This window comes from Jatropha curcas, chromosome 6 (genome assembly GCF_041381405.1).
Source record: "Jatropha curcas cultivar XTBG-Jc1 chromosome 6, XTBG_Jcur_1.0, whole genome shotgun sequence".
NCBI lineage: Eukaryota > Viridiplantae > Streptophyta > Magnoliopsida > Malpighiales > Euphorbiaceae > Jatropha > Jatropha curcas.
This window is the reverse complement of record NC_143156.1, coordinates 26,349,050-26,368,073: the sequence shown is the minus strand read 5'-3', so window position 1 is coordinate 26,368,073 and position 19,024 is coordinate 26,349,050. Positions and strand designations below refer to the sequence as shown.

The following is a 19,024-nucleotide window of genomic DNA, read 5'->3' as shown; positions in this document are numbered from 1 at the left end:
CGAAGGGCTTGCATCTTTATGATTAAGTTTAAGCCCAGCCCAGTCCGAAATATATGAAAGCGGTGGATTCAGAGTAATCAGTCATTAAAAATTAAAATTAAAAAATCATTAAATTTCAAAAAAAAAAAAGCTAACAAGACGTTGTATGTTTAGTGGTTGGTTTTCTCACATCTTATAAAAATATAAACAGTATAAAAATTATCACTAATTTGATAAATATTATTTAAAAGAGAAAATTATCATGTTGTATAGCTTACAATATTATTTAAGTTAAAACCTTTTATAAATCAATCAACGTGTTAAATGGTTGTTTCAATATAAATTATATAGTACCGTTAAAAAAGAATAGAGAAAAATAAAAAAAGGTTACATAGAAATCGCCTTTAAAAAAAAATTCATCACTAACTTAGGAATAAAAATCCAATAATCACTAAGGGATAGAGTACTAAACATTGAGATAGAACATAATTTTTTACATCTTAAATAATAAATGAGTACCGACATTAGTTTGTCTCTGACCTAGTCATGGCCATATTACGGTTCCGGGAACCGGAACCGTCGGTTCGAACCGGCCCGGAACCGTAATCGGAACCGGTGAGAACCGGAACCGGAACCGAAAAAATCCGGTTCGGTTCTGGTTCCAGCAAATGAGGAACCAGAACCGGCGGTTCCAGATAACCGGTCGGAACCGGACTGGAACCCCCGGTTCTCCGTCCGGTTCGAACCGGCGGTTCTAGCCGTTGTAACTATCAGATTTTTGCATTTTTTTTTTTTTTAAATTTGTTGTGAAATGTCTTAATTACCTCTCCCAACAGCCATAAATGGCTATATAACGGTTAGTTTCAAGGGTATTTTTGGAAAAATAAATTTTTGGATTTATTATAAATACCTCATTTTATTTACAAATTCATTACAAAAAAATCTCAACTCTCTCTACTTACTCTCTCTACAATATACTACACTCTCTACTTACTCTCTCTACAATATACTACACTCTACTCTATATTATTCATTTATTCTTCTCTACTCTACAATCTCTCTTATTAAGTAATTATTCTCTCTAATTTTTTTTATTCAATTTTCCAAATTATATTTTATTATCATATAATGGCAAGTGGAGGAAACTCAAATTCGGGTAAGGGCAAGGGAAAAATTGGAGAATCATCTATCCCTACAAACGACATCTATGATATGATTCCCGACCAATTTAATTTTGAGGGTTTTCCAAATGAAAATTTGGATATTCCAACTCAAGAATCCGAATTTAATGAGCAATTTCAAGAAGATGAAGAGCAAGAGCAAGAGCAACGAGCAAAAATTGTTACAAGAGCAAGACAAAGTTCCGACATATTCTCCATTCATTTCACAAAAAAATTCAAAGGTGAGAAAATGTACGATGTAATTTGGAATTATTGTGGAAAATCTTATAAATTTAAACAAGCGGGCGGCTATGGATCATTTTGGAAGCATTTGGAGGCAAAACATCCAATAAAAATAGGAGTTGATCAGTCTCAACAACAAATTTCCGGGTACGCTTCTAACCTTTCTTTATTTAAATATTCTGAAAAAATACAAAAAGAAGAATTAGCAAAAATGATTTCTATGGAACATTTATCTTTTAGTTTTGGTGAAAAAGTAGGTTTTAATAATTATTGTCAAAAAGCTTTAAATCCTTGTGCTAAAAGAGTACCAAGAAATACTGTAAAACGAACTATTATTTCTTTATATAACAAAGGAAACAAAGAGTTAGAGCTTTTATTTTCTCAATTGAAAATTCGTGTTTCAATTTGTTGTGATGTTTGGAGTGATTATTGGCAAATGCATTCTTATATGGGTATTACATGTCATTGGATTGATGATGATTGGAAAATTCAAAAAAGAATTATTGGTTTTCGTGTTTTTGATGATAAACATACTGCAAATAATATTTATAGAGTAATTGTTTCAATTTTAGATGAATATAAGTTGACAAAAAAATTTTTTTCAATTTCATTTGATAATGCTTCTGCAAATACTAGATCAATTATTGAACTTAAAAAAATTTGTGAACCAAATATTGGTGGTAAATTTTTTCATATAAGATGTGCATGCCATGTTTTAAATTTATGTGTACAAGATGGTTTAAAAATTCTTGATTCTTTTATTTCTCCAATTAAAAAAGCTATTTCATATATATGGACACATCCCTAAGTGATGAAAAGTTGGGCTAAATTTTGTAAAGAAAATAATAAAAGACCAAAACGTTTTCCAAGGAATGTCCCAACTCGTTGGAATTCAACATATAAATTACTAAACGAGTCTTTTTTTTATAAAGAATTATTATGCTTTTTTGTTACTAATAATATTGAGGATATTAATTTATATCCACAAAATTGGGAGATTTGTGCAAAAATTTTAGATATTTTAAAAATTTTTAATGATGCTACTTATAAATTTAGTGGGGTTTATTATCCCACATCTAATTTATTTTTACCTATGTGTATTAATAAAATTACTGCACTCCAAGAATTTCAAAATGATGATTTATTAAAAGATTGTATTTTTTCAATGAAAAAAAATGGTTATCTTATTTTAAAAATATACCACCTCTTTATTTTGTCACTATTATATTTGATCCTAGATGTAGAATGGATGTTTTATGTGATTATTTGACTATTTATTATGATGTATTAAATCTTGATGTAGAAGATAATATTAATATAAATGTAGTAATGCATGAAGTTAAACAAAATATTATGCAATTATATAATGAATTTGTTCAAGTTTCTACTTCATCTACTTCTACTTCTACTTCTTCTCAATCTAATATTTCACAATTTCCAACACAAAGGGTAAGTGGTGTTGGTGTTGCTCAACAAGTTTTATTACAAAGATAAAAAAGAACAAGGGAATCCAGTTCTATTTCTGAATTTGATAATTATTTAACAACTTCTTTTGATTTTGGTGATGATTATGCAGATACAGATTTTCCAATTTTAGATTGGTGGAGTCGTCACGCAAATACCTTTCCAATTTTTTCTTTACTTGCAAAACAAATTTTAGCAGCTCCGGTCTCCACTGTTGCGGTTGAACAAGCTTTTAGTCAAGGAGGAAACATACTTGATAAAACACGATCTCGTATGACACCCGATTCACTAGAAGCACAAGCATGCGTGAATGATTGGACCAAAGCCGAACTAAGAGCCCAAGAAAATCCAAAAGAAAATGAAGATTTATTTGATTTATATGATGGGTCCTCAACGGGAACATCAACCGGTGGTGCAAATAGCGATTAAGGTAAAAAGGGTGAAATTGATATAAGGTAAGTAAGAACTACGTGGGCTTTGATTCTTCTAAACCCCAAGAGGATATGTAGGCAACTTAATTTTTTTTTTTAAACAAAAAAAAAAAAAAATTAAGTTCAAGCCCAATTTTTTTTTTTTAAATTATGTTCAAACTTTAAAAAAAAAAAAATTCAGTTGAAATTTTTTTAAAAAAAAAATAATTATGTTCAACACTCAACAATTCAAGTCTTTAAAAAAATAAATTTAATTGAAGTATTTTTTAATTTTTTATGTTCAAATAATTTTTTTTAAACCGGTCTTCAAAATTAAAAATTTTTAGGTGTATTTTTTAATTTTTTATGTTCAAATAATTTTTTTTTTAAACCGGTTTCAAATTTTAAAATTTTTTAGGTGTATTTTTTAATTTTTTATGTTCAAATAAATTTTTTTTTTAAACCGGCATTCAAAATTTAAAATTTAAAATTATGCGATTCGCCGAAAAACCAATCGGAACTGTCGGTTTTGTAATCGGATCGGAACCGGACGGTTCCAAACCGGAACCGGAACCGGACCTTTTCGGTTCGGTTCCAGTTCCAGCTTTTCCGGAACCGGAACCGCAGGTTCCGGAACCGTGGCCAAGTCTACTCTGACCCACTTGACTTTAATATCAAATCTATTCGGAAGAAGTCTTTTACGGTGGGAAACAAGTAACTCAAATTCTGGATTATCATACCTAGAAGAATTAATTGCATAAATTAAAACCTGACAATGAGAAAAAATATGGCCATCAATGGGAATATTGTCATAAGCAAAGAGGACGCATTGGCATTGGCGTAGAGCAAGAGCTTCAATGATATTAGAGTCCCCATTGCCTTCATGAAAGCCGACGCAGCACATAGAAAAGCACCCTCATAGGCAGTTTCAGTGCAAAATTATGGTTCCCCAAACATACTCGTATCAAAATTAGAAATTATGTCAAATTTGCATCACTTTGCAAAATATTTTGCCAAATTGCACCATTTTTATCAACAGCCCCTTACATAAAATTGTCTCACTTTTTAGGCTTTTAACAATCTCTTTTTAGTTTTCCAATAAGAAGCTATTGTTCAGATTTAAATTCTACTAGTTTTCAGTTTTTGATAGCTCTCCGATGTGAAATAGAAAGAAAGAAAGAAAGAAAAAAGACATGAAATTCCCATAAAAGGAGCTTTTGCCTAGAAATGGCAATGGACATGTATTCCCTGTTTCTCATAAGAATTTGTCTTGAATGGCTTATTAACATAATTGCCAATAAATAAGATTTACATAATGGGCAATGTTAAACAATTACAATTTTTTTTTTCTTTTTGTACATTGGATATTTTTGAAGGGAATGAGGGACCTAGAAACACTGGATATTTTTTGTACAATTTTTTTTTTTGTACATTGGATATTAAACAATTATAATAAGTCATGATTGAAATCTTCAACATTTTGAATGTGTTCAGATTATTGGGGCAGGAGAGGCAGCCTAGAAACACTAGTAGCTCCTCTGCCACCAGTTAGAGGCTTTAAGCTTGTCTCCTTTTGTACAGTTGAATGAGACTTTGGGGATTTAGAACAAGTCTTCTTGTTATTTGTTCTCAGGGGAAGAATCTGCAACCTTGGATTAAGCTCAGTACCTGAATTTTCTGCAGTCAACTGATAGCTTTTGACAAGCTCTAGTTGCCGGGCGATTATTTCTGAACATCTGGGAAGAAGCTCTACTGGCTCCCCTCCAGGGATAACAATATATTCGATTGCAAGTCGAACCTCCTACATTAAAAATAGTGAGACATATATAAACAGTTTGTGCAAAGTACTTACTGAGTCTTACTCCAGCAAATAGAACTAGACATAAAGAAACTACTTCACTAGATGTTGCAAAACCAATGCAATAGCACATTGATGTGTGGAAATGAGCGAGAATGTAAAGATGGACGAGACTGAAGGGAGAGACAGAACAATTTTATTGATCGAATAAAGAGTTACAGTCTCTTCTGTTAACCATATAAACAATGTGACTCATGACTAATTCCCACACATCACACAGGCCATAAAAATAAAACATTAATCATTGGACCCAAGTAAAACCGAGGGCATGTTGAACCTGGGCACAAGTCACAGTACAAAGGTCTCACCAAAGTGAAGTAAAATGCATAATGTTTTCCATAAAATGTATAATTAACTTGTGAGGAACAGTTAATATAAATCATTGAAGAAAGCTAAGAGAATCCAATTATTTGTTTAACCTAATAGCTCAACTGAGAGTGCTTTTCTAGCCAGCTACACTTACTATCATTTTCTTTTTCTGGCTCTCCATAATGCATCATAAGAGGCTTTAGACCAACATTCTGATTTACATAAATCCCATGCTAGGATCACAAGTCACAACCGCAGGACATTGATGGGGGTATAGGCCAAACTAAGCTGACAACGTTATGTTATTTACAAAATGCAACCGATGTTTGAAATACAGGAAGAGAAAAAGGCAATAAATTGTGGATCAAATAAGACAATATTAACTTGGAAGCTGACCGATGATAGAGAGAAAAAAACATAGAAAACAAAAAAGGGAAAGCAACTTATCAAACAAAAGAAAACAAAAAATTGGCAATTACTATAGATTCCAGACAACTTCCTTACTATCTTGCAACTGTCAACAAGCTAAAAATAGCAGGGAGGGGGAAGTGGAGAGATCGTGATCACTATAGGTGAAATTTCAAGCAGCCAAAGCCAGAAAGGAAATGACTTTAACATTTGAGAAAGGCCACCTTAATTTTTTTGGCTTTCTAAAAGATATTATTTTTTCAATGATCTCTAGTCAAACATTTGTGAACAGATAAGAAACAGAAACAAAAAATATAAAAGGAAGAAGTTGTACCTCCAAAGCATCAATCTCTTCCAGGGTGGGCTTCCTTTTTGGTGCATCATCTTCAATTTCTATGTCAAATGAACTTTTGCTCGGCTGCTTCAATGTGGTGCCAAATGATTCAAATCCAAGAATTGTGCGAACTGCCTTGACCATTTGAGCCATGGTATTTGACTGCAAAAGCAGAAAAAGAAATCATATCAATTAAACATCACAGCTAATTAGTGGTGCTTCATTCTCATATAATTACAAGGGTTGTTAAAACATCTTTTTCCTGGTCATAGACTATTTCATTGCAGAGCAAACAAAAAAGAAATGGACAGTACCTTGATAACAAATATAGGCAACTGATGGAATTTAGCTACACCACGGATCCATGAGTTCTGCTTTATTTCTAAACTAGATGCTAGAATTGCATCTGCTGTTTCAATATCATCAGTCATATCTATCTCATCCTCAAGCCCCATCACCTTTGCAACTTCTAATAGATCAGCTTCAAGAATCTGAAACATAATAAATTCATTAGAATATAGTCGCCATCTTTCCAAATTAAAATATCACCAGGAAGACTTATCTAAAAACATAAAGAGTCTTTTTAATTTCTACAAGTATAAGAGGTTAAATACTTTTTTTCATATCATGTGAGAATATAAATTAGAAATCTCAGTAAACATATTTTGATGGATGAATAGTTCGAGAAAGAAACTTTAACCAATTGACCTTGTAAGTGTAGATACATATTGGCGAACTCCTCCGTTTCACATATCCACTTGTTTTCACTTTTCTTATCTGGGTTTGAGCATAATAGTCATCCTCTTTGTCAGACTGTACTTCATCACCTTCGTCTTTATTAATGGTCATTGCCTCATATTCTTCTACTTGGTCCTTTCCAAGTATTGGAGTGGACTTCAGAGAATCATCTTCTTCAGTAACCATGTGACGGATTTCAAACAGAGGAGTTTTTCCTATTATCCAGAAAAGATTCTGATGAGATTTAATTTAAACTTCAATGTCAAGACATAGATGCCATATAAAAAAAAAATCTGCAGATAAACACATGCATACCTGACAGTATAGCATCTACTGTGGCATCTAATCTGTGATGAACACGACATTCAGTCCTTGATATCATCTCCACTGCACATGTAAATGTTGGAGGCCCTTTCCTCTCAAGAATCGTCTTCTGCACTTTCCTTTTCCTTGCTTCCTCATCACCAAGTGTTACACTCTGTTACAAATGTTTTAACCCGTTTGGACTAATCAGAAAGTTACACAAACTCTCAGGGTAAGGTCTTCACCCGTATATATAAATGGAAACAGTATGTTATTCCAGGAAACCTATTTGGAACTAGGTATAACTTCTGTGGCAGAGCCAACAGACAGCATAAACTTGAATGGAATGCATCTACATCCAGACGAGCCCATATAAAGCAAAATGAAAAGGGAGTTCCTTCGTACCTCTATGCCACCAACAAGAATTTGTAAAGATGGATTCTTTATTATGTTGTCTATGGTCATCCCATGGGCTGTTCCAACTAGCTGAACTCCACGTTGAGCAATAGTGCTGGCAGCTAAGGCTTCAAGCTCTGTTCCTATCTCATCAATTATGATGGCCTCCGGTGTATGATTTTCAACTGCTTCAATCATAACCTGCAGAGCATTTTATCAAGAGAAAAATAAAACAAGCGCATTCAGGCAATATGGCAAGAAATAAAATTGGCTCACATTATGTTGCATATTAACATTTGGAACTTGCATCCTTCTCGCACGACCTATTCCTACATGAGGAACGTCTCCATCACCACCAATCTCATTTGAGGTATCTACAATAACCACACGTTTCCCCTGGTCATCTGCCAGCATTCTGGCTGTTTCTCTGTACACAAAAGCACACACCCAAAAAATCACTTAGTATATATTAGCACAGTCGGCATGAAAATATCTTAATTCTTGATGCCGCATTGGAAGAAAAATAACAAGATCATAACTCATGAAGTTACTTTAAGAGATCTAAATAAGATTGAATGAGTAAACTTGAATGAGTACACTATCTCCGTTAATTCTCTTTGCAGTTTTCTCCTTATTCCCAAACTTTAACAGACTACACAAGCATTCACCGTCACAACAGATTAAACATCGTCCAGAGAAGAAATAAATTGAAAAGAGAAAGTGGATAATTACTCTTAATAAATTTAAATCACACTTAAAATTGATACTTATATTTTAAGGATTCTAAAAACATTGTGTGCAAAAACTTTATTCATACTTCCATAGAATGCAGTACACATTTAAGTTGCTAATGCATGTATGCAAAAATTTGTATTCATGAAGGAATTAATTGCACAAACCAACATCTAAGAAAGAAGTAGATGCCAAACTGAACTTTGATTCAGCCGATTAATTTTACATACAAGGAAATGCAAGTACCTGATTAAGGTTGTTTTACCAACTCCTGGAGGGCCTATGACCAAGATGGAACCTCTCCCCTCAACCAAGTCACGGATAATTTCAGCACTTCCAGATACAGCTCGACCCACCCGACAAGTAAGGCCAATAATTTGCAATTTACGATTTCGAATGGCACTTATACGATGCAAGGAACTATTAATACCTGAGCGGTTGTCATCAGAAAACTCGCCAACCTAAGCATAAATGTGTACTTTTAGACAAGATACTAGCCAAATATCCCTCCAAAAGAATCTACTGGCCACATCATACTTCAGAAAATTATTCGTATTTAACACTCAAAAGAAGATCAAATCCTACAAATATCACTATCAACCATTCCTCGATGCAAAGTATCAGACCACAGTCATACTAAACAAGCTGGTACCACAGTCACACGCATACAAACACAAGCATTTAGACAAACCAGTAATAAACTATTCTTTAATAAAAAGGAAGCTTTTTGGAAATTTTTAATGTGTAATTCTTCATCAATGCCACTTGGATGGATTCGAACAACTAAACTACATACAATAATAATAATAATAATACAAGTAAAATAGTGCTCACAATGTCCTAATCAAACAAAACAGGAAGTGTAAAATAGTCATTTGCTTATATCACCCTCCACATCATAACTACAGTTTAAAACTCACACACAGAGCAGGTATTACACCTAAAATCTCTCAAGAAATTTTCCAATCAAATCACGCAATTTAAATCTACCAGCTTCTATATCAACATAATTTAATTATTATTTAAAATGTATCCTTTTTCTATGTAGCAGATCGCCTTCTCTATATAATAAATAAAGTACTTTTCCACAAGCATATAAAAATAGAAATGAATAGTGATTTGATTTCTATTCATATACAATCGCATGTATATGACTTTATTATTAAAACAAATTAATCAAATTAAACTAACCATTTTTTCCTTTTTATCACCTTTGATATGGCATGATTTAAGTCCTCATGCTTCACGGGCTGCTCCAAAATAACCCAATCTCCAGATGGAAACCTAGCTAGAGGTTTCCTGCCCAAGTCCAATACAACTTCAATCAACTCCCCAATCTCTCCATGCCTAGACAACTCTGTCCTCATTCTCAAAGGCAACAATTCAAGAAACGCATCCAACTCAGAATTAGCAACAGAACATGAAGAAGTCGAAGGATTTGAATTCAAAACGTAATTCCCCGAATCCAAAACCGCCCCATTTCGCGACTTGTAACGATCAGACGGTCGTCGAACTTCCGGAGCCGGAATAACAGACGGTGTATTGGATTTCGACGAGGAAATCCGCCTGTGCACACCACCGGTTCGACGATTGGAGAGATAAGTGAGAGTAGAAAGTGGGATTTGATGAGCTGAATAACATGAAGTTTGAAGATCAATGAGCAGAAAACGTGAAGCCATAGCTCTCATTTCTCTAGTTCAATTTTCAGCATTCAAGAAAATTATAAGCCTGACAAAGCAAGAAATAAAGAAAGAGACAGAATTCTTGTTTTGGTTTCAGATTTTTAGGTTTCGTGTAAGAGACTGTGAAGGAAGAAGAAAGAAGTAGTTTTAGATTTCCAGGATGAAGAAGGTGAAGAAGATTCGAAGGTATCTCCTCTGGGATTGGAGGGAAGGTGGGACCCAAGAGATTAACGAGTAAACTCTATTGTCGACTAATGACCGCTCAATGGAAGAGCTTCAAAGGCCACGTGGTGGCTGCGGACGACCACTCTTTCAACAGTGGAAGTTACTAAAGTTGAATGGAACTCTTCGGAAGAAACTTCAAACTCTTCATTTTTAAAATTAGACTTAATAATTTATTCCTACGGGCTATCTCCATTTCCTAACTCATGACATTTAAAAAAATAATTTATTTTTAAATATCATATTTGTAATTTTAACGAGTAATAAATATTATTTTTTTATATTTACTTTTTATATATAATTAATAATTATTATTTCAATTTGATGATTTTTTTAGAAAAATTAATGTTAAACTAAGAGTAATATATTCAATTTACTTAATAATTATTATAATTTGAACAAATTTAATATTTTTTTTGAGACACGATAACATGAAATTCTAAATATGATAAATATTATGGAACCGAACTAATAATAAATATTTTTATATTTTATGAAATATAAATTCTGAAGTTTTTTTTGACCGAATAAATTTTGAAATTTAATAACTAATTTAAAAAAAAAAAATTGGACACGAAGTTTCTATATACTGAGACAGACTGATACAGTGAATATGTTATGTATTCAAAAGTCTTCTGGGTCATATTCATATTTGTCAAAAAAAAAATATTTTTTATAAATAAGTTATTTTGTAGTATTAAAAAAAATTAGCCTCGTATAATTGAATTATAGGTTAGAGTTTGTTTTTAATTTATTTTAAGTTTCCATTGGATTGATACTCTCTCAATTCCTTTATAAAAAATTATCTATCATGAGAAGATTAAGGAGTTACGGAATATGATTAATTATTTTTTAAATTTTATTTTTAATTCTGCATTTAATTCTACTATAATAGACAACCACTACTAAAATAATTATTTCTAATTTTTTTATGGATATATATATATATATATATATATATATATGATATTAAATGTGAGTTTTGTTGAATAAACTTTAATATAGCCCAGATCTATTGTTCATAGAATTTGTTTGACAAGAATATACAATAATCGGAAGCGTACCTTGATCCATAACGGCAGATCTATGTTATGGGTTACCTTGTTGGGACAATTTGATTTTTACCGTAACAGCAGATCTACGTTTCTTCACTCTGGCCTTTTATCCGTAAGTGCTCTCTTAATGGTCAGAGAATAATCAACAGCTGCGGGAGTTTCTTTTATGAGCTCTCTCAAACAAACTATTTCCGCATGTGTTTGAGGGAGCCCACACTCTCTTGTTTCTGTGTTAACTCTAATCTGTTGATTCCTTTATCTTTTATAAGGCAGAGGAAGGGTATTAAAACCCTAACTGGCTCTTATCCATTAAGCCCAATAACCATCATGTTGGGCCACCTTAATTAGAACCAGCCCTTTAATCACATGGGTCACATACAGATTATTAAATAATCTAACAATCTCCCACTTGGCCCATGTGCATTTCTTGAATATATCAGTTTACCTTAATTAGAATTAAGATGATCGGATTATGGCGGTCACAAGTCATTCATCGACATGATTCCTTCCATATATCACAGACCACTTCAATTCATAAAACTTTAATGGAGAAACTATTCAACAAACAATACATTGTTACAATCAACTGTTATTGTTATCTCACTTAAACCATTATTGTATACATCTATAATGTGGATAACACATAAATAAGCAAAAACACATCTTTAATTGAATTCCCAAGTGTCACAATAATATGAGCAAAACAACCATATGTATATATATATATATACAAGTTTAACCATCATGCTAACAAGGACTTATCTATAATGTCCATCCTATCAACATGGCCAGTGAAGATTTTGGGCGGTAGGCCTTTAGTTAGCGGATCCGCTATCATCAGATCAATACCGATATGCTCAATTGACACTTTGTGTTTTTGCACTTCTTCTTTCACAGATAGGTACTTTAAATCCATGTGCTTTGCACCCTTAGAGTACCTATCATTTTTAGAGAAGAAGACAGCTGCGGAATTATCACAGTAAATTCTCAACGGTCTAGCTATACTGTCGACAATGCCTAGACCTGAGACAAAGTTCCACAACCATAATGCATGAACAGTGGCCTCAAAGCATGCCACAAATTCAGCCTTCATAGTGGAAGTAGCAATGATAGACTGCTTTCCACTTTTCCATGATACTGCTCCTCCGGCTAGAAGAAACAAGTAGCCAAATGTAGACTTTCTCGAATCTACACAACCGGCATAGTTTAAATCCGAGTATCCCACCAGTTCTAGATGGCTGGACTTTCTATAAGTGAGTATATGATCCTTAGTGCCTTGTAAATACTTAAGTACTTTCTTTGTAGCTTTCCAATGGTCCATCCCGGGATTACTTTGATATCGCCCTAACATTCCTACGGCGAAACTAATATCCGGTCGAGTACATGTCTGAACATACATTAAGCTCCCAACCACTGACGCATATGGAATAGACTCCATCTCTTTACGTTCCAAATCATTTTTAGGACATTGCATTTCGCTGAACTTATCTCCTTTCTAAATTGGAACTATTCCTGCGGAGCATCTTTCCATTCTGAATCTCTCTAATACCTTATCAATGTAAGCTCTTTGAGACAATCCTAACAGTCCTTCTGATCTATCACGGAATATTTCTATTCCACTCACAAAGGATGTCTCTCCCATATCTTTCATTTCAAAGTTCTTAGAGAGAAAACCCTTTACATCATGTAACAACCCAACTTCATTCGCAGCAAGAAGAATGTCATCAACATATAGGACTAACATAATGAGCTTGCTCCCACTAACTTTCATATAAATACATCGATCAACAGTGTTTTCTATAAAACCATATGAAGTGATGGTATTATTGAACTTAAGATACCATTGATGGGAAGCTTGCTTTAGTCCATATATTGACTTCTTTAACTTACACACTAAATTTTCCTTTCCTGTGGCCACAAATCCCTCTGGTTGGTCCATATATACTTCCTCCTCTAAGTCATCATTAAGAAAAGTTGTCTTTACATTCATTTGGTGAAGCTCTAGATCATAATAAGCCACCAAAGCCAAAATAATTCTTAAAGAGTCCTTTTTGGAAACTGGAGAAAAGGTCTCTTTATAATCAATGCCATCCTTCTGAGTGTAACCTTTAGCAACAAGTCTGGCCTTATATCTTTCAATGTTGCCCTTAGAGTCCCGTTTGGTCTTAAAAACCCATTTACAACCAACTTGTTTTGACCCCTCAGGCAACTCGACTAAATCTCAGACTTGATTGTCACTCATTGATTGTATTTCTTCCTTCATGGCATTAAACCACTTTTCAGAATTATCACATTCCATGGCTTTCTGGAAAGAGACTGGATCCTTATCAATGCTCAATTCACATTCATGCTCAAGTGAGTAAACCACATAATCACTAGAAATAGCTGGCCTTCTTTGCCTTTGTGACCTCCGTAATGCTATTTCTTGTGAAACCACTTGATCATTTGTGAATTGTTCATCATTTACTGGTTCATCATTTATATGGTCATTTTGTGGGTTTGGAATGTTGTTTTGTTGTTCAACATGTTGTTAAACCGTGATACAACAAGTGGAACAACAACCGAAGAAAAGACATTAGGAAAATCCATCTGAGTTGGATTTTCAATCTGAATCTCTTGCACATTCACCTTACGTGGTTCATTGCTCCCACTAATTTGGCCATTTTCAATAAACCGAGCATTACCAGACTCAACAATTCTCGTATTATGGTTAGGGCAATAAAATCTGTACCCTTTTGACTTTTCAGGATATCCTATGAAAAATCCACTAACCGTTCTAGCATCAAGCTTCTTTTCATGTGGATTATATATCCTTACTTCCGTTGGGCAACCCCAAACATGAAGATGCCTCAGACTAGGTTTCCTTCCCTTCCACAGTTCATAAGGGGTCTTAGGAACTGCCTTACTAGGAACCCTATTAAGTAAATATGCAGCAGTCTTTAATGCATGCATCCATAATGATAAAGGTACAGTACAATTATTCAGCATACTCCTAACCATTTCCATAAGAGTACGATTACGCCTTTCAGCTACACCATTCTGTTCAGGTGTACCTGGCATTGTGTATTGCGCACAAATACCACGACTTTCAAGGAACTTTACAAATGGACCTGGACATTGTCCATTCTCATTAAATTTACCATAATATTCACCACCTCTATCAGATCTCACCACTTTAACCTTTCTATTTAACTGCCTTTCTACCTCATTAATGAATATCTCAAAGATATCCACTGATTGAGTCTTTTCATGCAGTAAATATACATAACTGTACCGTGAGAAATCATCGATAAAGGTAATAAAATATTTTTCACCACCCCAAGAGGGAACATCAAAAGGGCCACATATATCAGTGTGTATAAGTTCAAGCAATTCACTGCTTCTTGTGGCTGGAGTCTTTAATGTGTGCTTAGTTTGCTTACCTTTAATGCAATCTATATACACGTCCCAATCAGTGAAATCCAATTGAGGTAAGATTCCACCTTTCACTAACCTCAAAATCCTTTCTTTGGATATGTGACCTAACCTTTGATGCCACAAGAAAGCAGAACATTCATTATGTGCACTACGTTTAATACCTATATTGTGTTCAACATTAAACAAGGATTCAATAAATTCAGCATCAAGATTAAAACGATACAAACTATCAATCAAAGTACCAGAACCATAATAGTACTTAAGTTTGTATAATGAAAAAACACCATTACAAATCTTAAAACTGAAACCAACATTATCCAACCTCCCTACAGAAACTAGATTTCTAGCACATTCAGGAACATAGAGACACTTTTCAAGATCCAGATAACGACCAATGTCCAGGATCAATCTATAAGTCCCAATTCCTTCTATTCATGCCTTCATTTTGTTTCCCATGAATAGGAACTTTTCAGTTTCGTTTATGGGTTGGATTGAAAGAAATCCCTGTATAATATGAGACACATGAGTAGTTGCACCAGAATCTAACTACCAGGTATTATTAGGCACTTCAATAAGATTTGATTCAAAACATACTGAAACATAAAGTATACCTTTCTTTTCAAACCAAATCTTCCTTTTAGGACAGTCCTTTTTGAAGTGACCAATCTTCCTACAGAAGTAGCACTTCAATTCCTTATAGATTTGACCCTCATTAACCTTCATTAGGGCACTGTCCCTTTTCTTGCCTTTCTTCCCTGATTTGTTGTTGCTGCTACTAGCTCCATTATGAAATGTGAGATTGATGGAGTGTTCCTTCAATTTCTTTAATCTCCCTTCCTCTTGTATTAACATGGCCTTGATTTCCTGAATGTTCCATTTTTCCTTAACGGTGTTGTAATTCACCTGGAACTGACCAAACTCAAGAGGAAGTGAGTTAATAATAAATTGAACTAAAAAGGATTCACTCATATCCATTCCCATTGATTTCAATTTGGCTGCCAAATTCTGCATGTCAGTCACATGATCATGAATGGATTGTGACCAATCAAACTTCTTGGTCGTTAGCTCACTCATCAAGGATCCTATGATGGACTTGTCAGCTATGTCCGATTGGGAGTATTCCTTAATTTTCAGCATGTACTCTCTAGCATTGTCTATTCTGGGCATTGATGGCTTAACATTTTCAGCCATTTTCATCCTCATTAAGTTCAAGCTCAGCCTGTTAGACCGCTCCCAAGCCTCATAATGAGACTTTTCAGCTTCAGTGCTGGTCTCTGTAATGGCTGCTGGCTTTTCAGAGACTAATGCCAAATCCAATTTCAGAACTCCTAACTGATAATGGATTTGTTCGGACCAATCAGCATAGTTCAATCCATTGAACTTAATCAGCCCAGTACCCATAGCAAACATGTTAAAGGAAGCTGCAACATTACACATATACTCATACGTTAATGCTTTGAGTAAACATAAAATTGATTCAAACAAATAACAACTTTAATTATGCATCTAAATTCACCTTTGGGTAATATTTAAATGCATAGCTTTAATCAATAATGATGCCAAGAAGAAAAATACTTTAATAGACTTTCATTGTGGAGCAACTTGCGAGCCTTTATGCAAGTCAGAGAGAAGCACGCCCGTGCTCATTGCAGCGCGTCCATGCTCCTTTCTGTAATCTAGTTACTTTTTTTTTTTTATTCCATTCAACTATTCAATAATGCTACATACAATATGCATGTTATCTTTGGATATACATTCATATTAATTCGTACAATGATAAGTCTCTTTAATGCCATTGATTATAATTAATGGTCTACCTTTGGGTAACCTAACAAATTATAATCAACGAGCTCAATTGTTCATATTTGTTTGATGTCGTATAACGACATCAAACAAATATGAACAATTGAAAACTGCATAATCAATGTCTAAAATAATCCAAACAATGCCACTTTGGTGACTAAGAAGTTTTCCATTCATTAAACATTGATTTATGCAAAACTTTTATGAGATTAAATTAATATCTCAAAACGTTAACGACAGAACCCAATAATATGTCATAACCATTCTCTATAAATAATAACAAAATAATTTATAAAGCATAAAGAAAACAAATAGTTTTCAAATTTCTATAATTTTGGCTTCGCTTATACCACATAAATCAATTTCACCATATGAAATTAATTTTCATTAATTAAACCAAATAAAATGCTATCATACAAATCTAGAACAGGTACAGGCTGTGATACCACAAGTTGAATAAACTTTAATATAGCCCAGATCTATTGTTCATAGAATTTGTTTGACAAGAATATACAATAATCGGAAGCGTACCTTGATCTATAACGGCAGATCTATGTTATGGGTTACCTTGTTGGGACAATTCGATTCTCACCGTAACAGCAGATCTACGTTTCTTCACTTTGGCCTTTTATCCGTAAGTGCTCTCTTAATGGTCAGAGAATAATCAACAGCTGCGGGAGTTTCTTTTATGAGCTCTTTCAAACAAATTATTTCCGTATGTGTTTGAGGGAGCCCACACTCTCTTGTTTCTGTGTTAACCCTAATCTGTTGATTCCTTTATCTTTTATAAGGCAGAGGAAGGGTATTAAAATCCTAACTGGCTCTTATCCATTAAGCCCAATAACCATCATCTTGGGCCACCTTAATTAGAACCAGCCCTTTAATCACATGGGCCACATACAGATTATTAAATAATCTAACAAGTTTATCAGGACAAAAAATATAATTACTAACTAATTTGGCAAGTATGAGTCCATTACTCAATTGATTAATAAAATGATAAAGGGTGGAATTAAGCCAATGATCTTAATTATATAATTAAAACGCTCAGCCGCTAAACTTTTGACATTTATTTTTTGAAAGGAATATATATAAATGTGAGAATAAGGGTAATAATAGGATTTCCGAAATCATCTTTTATGAAATTTAAAATGTCTAAAAATGCTATTAATGATGGCCAATTAAAAAACTACATGTTATTAGTTAATTGGATATAATTTGTAAAAATTATCATTTAAATAAATAAATATAGATAATTAAACATTTCAAAATTTTTAAATTTTAATTAGAAAATTTTTAACTTTATTAGTGTTTTATTGATTGATTAAAAATATAAGTTCACTAATAATAATCAATATTTTTTTTCTGAAGTTGATATTCTCGAACTTGCAATAAGAAAAAAAATTAATGAAAGTAAACATCTAAAATTTTCCAGTTGCAATGAAATTTTTAGCTAATTAACCATAGGTTGTTTCCATTAAAAAAAAAAAAAAAAACCATAGGTTGCTTGTTTTAATATTTACAAGATTATCATGATAGAATTTATCAGGTGATGGACCTACGTTGTCTGAATGAGAAAAATATTAAGTTCGCCAAAAATATTTATACAGACTTTTAATTTTATTAATTGATTACAAATATTAGTAATATTAAATTTAAAATAAAAATGAAATAAAAATAAATAAAAATATATTGGAATTGATTCTTCCTAGGTCGATGCCCAAGCAGTTAATGGGGAGGCTTCTTGGCTTGGGGACGACTGTGATAACGAAACTCGAGACCAACTATAAGGTCCTAGGCGTAGAGGAACCACACCAATCCATCCCGAACTTGGTGGTTAAACTGCGGTGAAGATACTGTAGGGAAGGTCCTGCGGAAAAATAGCTCGACGCCAGGATGATCATGTTGATACTTACTTCCCCGCTCTGGATTAACGGATTTAGATACCTCGTCCAATCCAAATTTTCTGATTGAGTATTCTATTAATTAATTTTCCATTTCATGAGTTGAATCATCATTCTCTATAATTGATGTATGTTCTTGATATGGAGTCATATTCTTCTTTGTATTTATGGGTAGGTCTTGGGTATTGGATTTCATTAGAAGCATCATCTGTCTTAGAGATATTTTTGCTTCTGCTAGTAATAAATTATTATGATAATTTTCTATATTACCGAAGACTAAAAAAAAAACTAAGCAATTAATATAAGTAAATTGATATAGTTAATATATGATACATTTATTATGATTAGTTTTTTTGAGCAGTTTTGAAATTTTAATTCTATATATTTTACTTGAAGTTTTAAAAAATAATAAATAAATTTTTATTATGTTCCTAAATCAGGAATATTAACCAATTAGGAATAATAATTTAATTAGAAATCTTAATATTTTTGGTAGTTTGGTATTGCGTCAATAAAATATATATATTAAAATAAATAAATTTTAGCTTAATCACGAGTATTTACGACAATTATAAATAATTAAATTAATCCAATTAGATAGAAAATT

General features: G+C 33.1%; 1 protein-coding gene across 1 annotated transcript; it reads right to left on the bottom strand.

The window, feature by feature from the left end:
* Window positions 1–4,435: 4,435 nt before the first annotated feature.
* On the bottom strand, window positions 4,436–10,232 carry SPD1 (P-loop containing nucleoside triphosphate hydrolases superfamily protein). Its single transcript, XM_089723324.1, has 9 exons — window positions 9,546–10,232; window positions 8,581–8,795; window positions 7,879–8,029; window positions 7,612–7,803; window positions 7,219–7,381; window positions 6,874–7,118; window positions 6,480–6,656; window positions 6,166–6,327; window positions 4,436–5,057 (listed from the first exon to the last, which is right to left on the bottom strand). The coding sequence occupies exons 1-9, from the start codon at window positions 10,020–10,022 to the stop codon at window positions 4,752–4,754; spliced, it is 2,088 nt and encodes a 695-aa protein (XP_089579450.1). The 5' UTR covers window positions 10,023–10,232; the 3' UTR covers window positions 4,436–4,751.
* Window positions 10,233–19,024: the final 8,792 nt, after the last annotated feature.